The 7,544-nt window shown below is 49.7% G+C and overlaps 1 protein-coding gene across 1 annotated transcript; it reads right to left on the reverse strand.

Annotated features, from left to right (window-relative positions):
* Positions 1 to 651: 651 nt before the first annotated feature.
* Positions 652 to 1,335, reverse strand: LOC131886720 (uncharacterized). Its single transcript, XM_059235119.1, has one exon. It carries the CDS (start codon positions 1,333 to 1,335, stop codon positions 652 to 654), a length of 684 nt encoding a protein of 227 aa, XP_059091102.1.
* Positions 1,336 to 7,544: the final 6,209 nt, after the last annotated feature.

Here is a 7,544-nt window from a genome sequence, read left to right on the forward strand (position 1 = left end):
TTTGAGAGCTATCAAGGTATTTTTACCTAGTGCTTGGGTCAGGAGTTCCATGTTTCCGTTCACCACGGGAATTCAATAAGTCAGGACCTTTCACCCCTGGCTGGTGGACGGAACACAACCCAACCCTCTGGAAGGGAGTCAATGTATCTGCCCTAGTGGGGACAAGTGGAGCTCTACCACTCCCACCATAGTCTTTACACGTAGCACAATTGTGGCATTTTGTGCACATTTCTCGAATATCTCTCCTCATGCCCTTCCATGTATAGTGAGCGGAAATACGTCCCAGAACTTTGGCAAATCCCAGGTGTCCTCCCATTGGATCTGAGTGATAGGCTCGCAAAACGCTTGGTATCATAGAACGAGGTACAACCACTTTGGTTCCAGCCTTGGTTTCCTGAACCATGTAGCCGTCTTTCAGAGCAAATCCGTCCTTGCCCAGAAATTCCTTCAATTGATTGTCGGAAAGAGTAGCTTCCCTCCAATCATCGTCATTCACATCTAAAGCAGCAATTTTCACCCGGGACAGAGCATCAGCCACCATATTTGCAGACCCCACTATGTGTTCGAATTTCAATCCCGGTTCATAATCCTCTAACGTCAAGGCCCACCTACCCAGCTTGCCCTGAGCGTCCTTGCAACTTCGTAGCCACATCAATGGCTTGCAATCAGTTCACAGGGTAAAATCGCGCCCAAGGAGACGATGTCTCCATCTGCGCGAAGAGCAAAAATCAACGCAAATAGTTCCTTTTCTCTAGCAGGCCATTTTTCCTCTGTTTCGGTGAAACCATGTGAGGTGGCCTCAACTAAGTTCCCACCCTGTTCCAGCGTGGCCCCCATACCCACGTCGGAAGCATCACAAGTGACCACAAAAGGTTTCCCTTCTTGTGGCAAGACCCGCACAGGAGCCGTAGTGAGTTTCTTTTTCAGAGTTAGGAAGCTCTTCTCCATTTCTTGGGTCCAGCCAAAATCTCCCCCTGACTTGCGAAGTTGGCGTTGTAATGGCATAGCAATCAGTCCGTAATCCTTCACGAATTGTCGGTAATATCCGCACATCCCCAGAAATCGCTTCAACTCCTTCCTGTCCTTTGGTCGAGGGAAATCACTTAACGCAGTCAATTTGTTTGGATTGGGCTTAATGCCTTCCTCACTCACAACATAGCCCAAGAAGTTAACACACGATCTGAAGAAGGAGCACTTAGACATTTTCAGTCTCAGATTCTTGTTTTTAAAGAGTTGCAAGACCTGATCCAAATGCTTGGTATGATCTTCAAGGGAGTCCGAAAAAATGATCACATCATGGACAAATGCTCGGGCGAAAGGCATATCCACCAGCATCTCCTTAATTATTCTACTCCAAGTTGCAGGCGCGTTCCTCAATCCGAAGCACATTACTTTGNAAAGGCATATCCACCAGCATCTCCTTAATTATTCTACTCCAAGTTGCAGGCGCGTTCCTCAATCCGAAGCACATTACTTTGAATTCGTAAAGCTGATCCTTAAACGAGAACGCAGTTTTACAGCAGTCTTCTGGCCTCAATCTCACTTGATAGAATGCTTGGTCGAAATCGAGTACCGAAAAAACTCGACCCTTCACGTCTTTGATGAGATCTTCCACTATTGGCACGGGAAACCGATCAGGCAATGTCACTGCATTGACTTTCCTCATGTCCACCACAATGCGAACGCCCTCTGACCCCTTTTTCTTGATGACAATCATGGGACTAGACCAGGGAGAGTGACTGCGTTGAATGTATCCTTGTCTCATCAGATCATTGATTTTTATCTCGGCCTTGTTTAGGTAAACCTCAGGTATTTTATAGGGTCTCTGCCAAATGGGTGGACCTGTCGTATGAATGGCGTGCTCACCACGCTCTTCGAAAATTTCGAGATGATCTTGGAGGATTTGTTTTAGATATGGACTTGAGCCTACAGTTTCTGGCCCTGGCCTTTCTTCCAAGGGGAACTCCTCCAACGCATCTTGTGTTTTCATTAGCACCTCGGCACTCGCGATCCTCATGAAATTTCCAGTGTCATCTTGTAAATCATCTACTTCCATTATTGCTTTAAAGAGCTCTTTCTTGCCAGGTACTACTGAGGGATTGGTTACCCCCACGTTCCCTTGCAAAAAGTTGCCCTTGTGATGCAAGTCTGTCTTCTCGGTAACCAAGGGAAGCATGATTCCACCTTGAACAGTTAAGCGTTTCTTTGGAACGTCTAGAATTCCTTCCTTTTGAGACAAGAAGTCCATTCCAAGTATTCCCGAGTTGGAACCAATCTTAGCCAATGCAAACACATGATCGACACGGGTTTCTGTCGCATTGGTGTCCTGCATGGTGAATGAAATTGTCTTGTGGCCCAACAAGGGGATAATAGCTCCTCCAAGGCCAATGACCTTTGTCGTTGTTGGTATCACGTTTCCATCTGCGTATCGCTCTGGTAGCACAGAAGTGCATGCTCCAGGATCAACCAGCCAGAGGTCCCTTCCTTTGTTCGTGTGAACCTTCAGGAACAGTCTCCCTGCCAATCCATAAGGGTCCAAGGCAGCAACAGGTTGGTGGTGACCTCGTCCACGATCCTTTTTCTTGGGACACATGTGTTGTGTACGCTTCGTGACTGACATGTATTTGACTAGAACAGTTTATATATACATGACTAGAATAACCAGGATGAGCACGAGCATGTGCTCAATCCAACACATCTCCCTCACACAGGGGGGGGGGAGCCATCCGGGATAGTTGCTGCCAATAAGACAGACATGTGTGCGTTGGGGCAGTAGACCTTAAGGTCGGAGCACTTGGGTAAATACAGAACCGACGTCACAGCATTTGTCACGCCTGACATGGAGGACCAACTCCTCATTTCTTTGGCATAACATGATCCCACTGGTATGATTCCGGAGACCTTCCCATTGCTCCCAACGACGCGGTCGTTCACACCACCGACCTATATCTCTCAGGAAAAGACGAAATTACGAACCGGAACGACCAAATTGTACAGATTCGTTGTCACAAATAAAGGACTTGATTGACTTTTATCCCGGTGTTTTGACACAGCCACTGGGTTAAGACCAATGAAAGGCAGACCAATGAAGATCCAGCTCATTTCAAATACCGACATCACTCCCAATTTACAACAACTGTACGCAACGTAGCATACTCGCTAATGGAAGAGTACGAGAAGGAGTTAAGTTTCATGGTGAAATCAGAGGTGATTGAGCCTGCTGACGACGAACATCAGAATGGGTTAGCCTAGCAATTGGAGTTCCAAAACCTGACGGGTCAATATGAGTGGTGGTGATTAATAGCGCCTTGAACAAGCATGTAAGACGTCCCGTGCATCCTTTCCTTCGCCAAAACAATTAGCATTGTCTATACCACCAACGGCAAGTTTTTTTTGCCACATTTGATGCAGTGAAGGGGTATTGCAGGTGGAGTTAGACCAAACATCACGTCATCTGACCACATTCTTAACGCCATTTGGAAGATTTTGCTTTTGTCGAGCTCCAATGGGACTGAACGCGTCCGGTGACGAATACTGCGCCCGTGGGGACCGGGCCCTGGCTGGTGTGGTTGTGTGAAAAAGATCGTGTGATGACATTCTGCTTTATGCGTCTACAATCAAGGAACTCCGTGAGAGGGTGGGCATTGTGCTCCAAAGGATGCAAGGAATTTAGCATAACCCTGTCAAGAAAGAAAGTTCAGTTCGGGAGATCTGTGGTGTTCGCAGGATACATAATATCTGATGAGGGGATTGCTCCAGACCCAGGCAAGGTAACTTCCATCTCACACGGTTCCCTGCTCCAAAGAACATCACGGATCTTCTTTTCCTTTCTTGGCCTAACCAACCAACTTGGCCAATTTTTCATGACCTCGCACAGACCACCCAGCCCTTGCTGGGACTACTCAAAAAGGATACAGCCTTCCTGTGGCTCCAACCACCGCAAGAGGCATTCGAAAAAGTGAAGGCAATCCTCACTGACCCTAATTGGGCCAGTTCTATCATATTTCGACCCAAATCTTCCAACCACCTTACTCACTGACGCATCTTGGTGAAAGGCATGGGTTTTGCACTCTTGCAAACTAACCCCAACGGATCAACTAGATTGGTTCAGTGCGGATCCAGGGCGCTTTACTGACGCCGAGACGCCGATAGCAGTGTGCGAAATCGAAGCTCTAGCCATCCAGTGGGCAAAATTCATTGTTGACTTTACTTGATTGCCTGAAATTTCGGGTCATCACTGACCACAGACCGTTGCTCGGCATTTTTAAGAGATCAAACCTGGACGCAATTGGACAATACACGCCTTCAACGAATTTTGGGAAAAGCTGTCGCCTTATACATTCGAAATCAAAATGGACACCTGGAAAACCACCCAAATAGCAGACGCCTTATCGAGATCTCCATATCCAACATAAACGGCGAAGAACAGAAGAACTAGAAAACCATGTCTCGGTTTAGAACGCTCGAAATTTGTGTGGATCCTGCTGTTCATTCTCTATCGGAGATGGCTAAACTCGATGACAATTACCAAGCCATTGTGACTGCTTTAACCAACCAAAAAGATCCAAAGACACTCCCTCAACATCACCGGCAAGGCTGTTTTAAAAAACAGTGGGAAGACATCTCTTGGGACAACGACAGCAGACTACTGCTCTTTCATAACCACCGGATCATTGTTCCCACACGCTGCGAGATCAAAGGTTTTGTTGGAACTGCACCGATCTCATCAAGGCATTCGGAAACAAAAGCCACGCTCGCGGGATGTACTTCTGGCCCGGCATCAATAATGACATCAAACAAATGATAGCTAAATGCAGACCATGCTTGGAGGCACTTCCAAGCCAATGCCGTAGCCTCTGGTGCAAACACGATCCAATCGTCCTTTTGAATCTGTCTCGGTGGACCTTTCTCACTGGCAGGAGAACGTATCTTGATAATGGTTGATCAATACTCCGGGTGGCCATGCGTTTCAAGATGAACAAAATTGACAACGGTGCGGTGACAGCAGCTTTATCGGATTGGATGATGGACTACAGGATCCCGGTAATCATTCGGACTGACGCGGCCCACAATTTAGATCGGAATTCGACGAGTGGTGCGGAAGCATGAACATCACCCACCAGTTGTCTGCCCCATACCACCGCAATCCAACGGTCACGCAGAAGCAAGGGTTAAGGCCATGAAGGTCTTGCTCGAGAAATGTTCATCGGTTGGGTCACTTTTCGATCTGCACTCCTTCAGTGGAGGAACACTCCTAAATCTGACGGCCTTAGCCCTGCGCAATGGCTGTTTAGCGATGTCAACGCACCCTAAACCCCGCACACCCAGACAACTACCTTCGGCTCTCAGACCTAGACATGGCACATGCAGAGGAAAAAAGAGAGGAAAATTAGTGCTTCTGTCAAAGCTCAGCGAGACAAACACTCAAGAGAACTCCCAACATTACAAGTCGGAGCGTCCGTGAGAGTCCCATAACTGGAAAATGAGAATCACTTGCAAGAATTCAAGAAGTTCGAGGCAAGGGGAGATCACATGTCATCAAGAGAACGGTCGACGGTATGTGAGAAATCGTCGTCATCTCGTTCCGAACACGAATACTAGGGAACCGCCACTTGACCCTGAACTCTCAAACAATCTCACGGAGGCCACTTCGTACAAGAAGAAGACCAAACCGCTTAAACCTTTAGCGAAATACCCCTGGACTTGGGGAAATGTTCGGTCATAATATATTCGTTTCTTGAACGCAATTTCAATAACTAGGATCCTGCCCCGTTCTCTAATAAAGTAGTATCTAATCGGACCTTAGTCTATCACAAGCTCTAGTTATTACTCAACAGTTGCTTACTTTGATCGTGTGGCTGAGGCCAATGGTTGGGAGGATCTTGAGGCAGCGAAAATGTTTGCTGCTTCCTCGAGGTAGGCTCTAAAGCGCCGATGAGTGTGAGGACGATGCCAAACGGAGCTGGGTGGCCTTGAAGAGGATCTTTGGGCCAGGCAAGAAGAGACCTATCGGAAGCGGAGCAAAAATTCTTAAATTGAGGAAGGATGGAGTGGAGTCTGTGGATCAGTATCTCGGGAGAGTTAAAGATAGTGTTGAGGCGTGTTCTCTAAATTCGCGAAAGCAAATCGAGATCAACTTAAACGTGACGCCTTTGTTAACGGTCTACCAACAACGCTCAAGACTGCAGTTTAAAATAGAGATGCCAAGAAGTTGGGAGAGGCGGTAGAGACCGCAATGATGGCTGAGCAGGTTGAGAAAACTCTCAACAGGATACCAAGGACAAATCGAAGAACCAGGATAGTTATGGAGAAGAAAACATTGATGGAAACTATGGTAGGAGCGAGTCCTCCCAGAAAAAAATCGTTTGTATGTTTCCTGTGTCAAGGAGGTGGGTCATGTGTCGTACATGTTGTGTTGGATTGAGCACATGCTCGTGCTCATCCTGGTTATTCTAGTCATGTATATATAAACTGTTCTAGTCAAATACATGTCAGTCACGAAGCGTACACAACATGGCGCAGTCGGCAGTCCGGCTGTAGCCTCCTGTGTGGCTCTCCCCGTGGAGGGGATCGAGCACAGTGTGTGGCTCTCCCCGTGGAGGGATTGGAGCGTGGAGGCAACGGCCAGAGACCCTACCCAGACGCCTCGTGACCCGGTTGGCACCGTGATCCGCCCAGTTGGCTCCGCGTTCCGTGGCCCCTGGTTGTGGGCCGATCCGTGGCCCCTAGTTGTGGGCCGATCCGTGGCCCCTATTGTGGGCCGATCCGTGGCCCCTTGTTGCGGCCGATCCGTGCCCCTAGTTGTGGGCCAGGCCTCAGATGGAGGGCGGATTCCTCAGATGGAGGACGGATTCCTCGGGGGAGGACGGATTCCTCGGATGGAGGCGGATTCCTCGGATGGAGGACGGACCCGAGACCCTGATGATGGTTGGCCGAGACCCCGATGATGGTTGGCCGAGACCCCGATGATGGTTGGCCGAGACCCCGATGATGGTTGGCCGAGACCCGATGTGGTTGGCCGAGACCCCGATGATGGTTGGGCCGAGATCCCGGATGTTGCGGCGAGATGCCCGGATGGTTGGGCCGAGATGCCCGGATGGTTGGGCCGAGATGCCCGTTGATGCCCGGATGGCCGTGCTTAGGCCCGTGACCCTTGGAGAGGACCGTGACCCTTGGAGGACCCGTGACCCTTGGGAGACCCGTGACCCTTGGAGACCCGGACCCTTGGGAGACCCGTGACCCTTGGGAGGACCCTGCTGAGACCCGTGTCCTTGGGAGGACCCGTGACCCTTGGGAGGACCCGTGACCCTTGGGAGGACCGTGACCCTTGGAGACCCGTGACCCTTGGGAGGACCCGTGACCCTTGGGAGGACCCGTGACCCTTGGAGGACCCTGACCCTTGGGAGGACCCGTGACCCTTGGAGGGGACCCGTATCCCCGGATGGCCCGTGATGCCGAGATGCCCGGATGGTTGGGCCGAGATGCCGAGATGCCCGGATGGTTGGGCCGAGATGCCGGATGGCCCGTGACCCCGGTGATAGCTC

Source organism: Tigriopus californicus, chromosome 9 (assembly GCF_007210705.1).
Source record: "Tigriopus californicus strain San Diego chromosome 9, Tcal_SD_v2.1, whole genome shotgun sequence".
Classification (NCBI taxonomy): domain Eukaryota; kingdom Metazoa; phylum Arthropoda; class Copepoda; order Harpacticoida; family Harpacticidae; genus Tigriopus; species Tigriopus californicus.

What these genes read in the sequence shown, in the direction of transcription:
- LOC131886720 (XM_059235119.1), bottom strand. Translation starts at nt 1,335, where the DNA reads ATGCTGGTGGATATGCCTTTCGCCCGAGCATTTGTCCATGATGTGATC.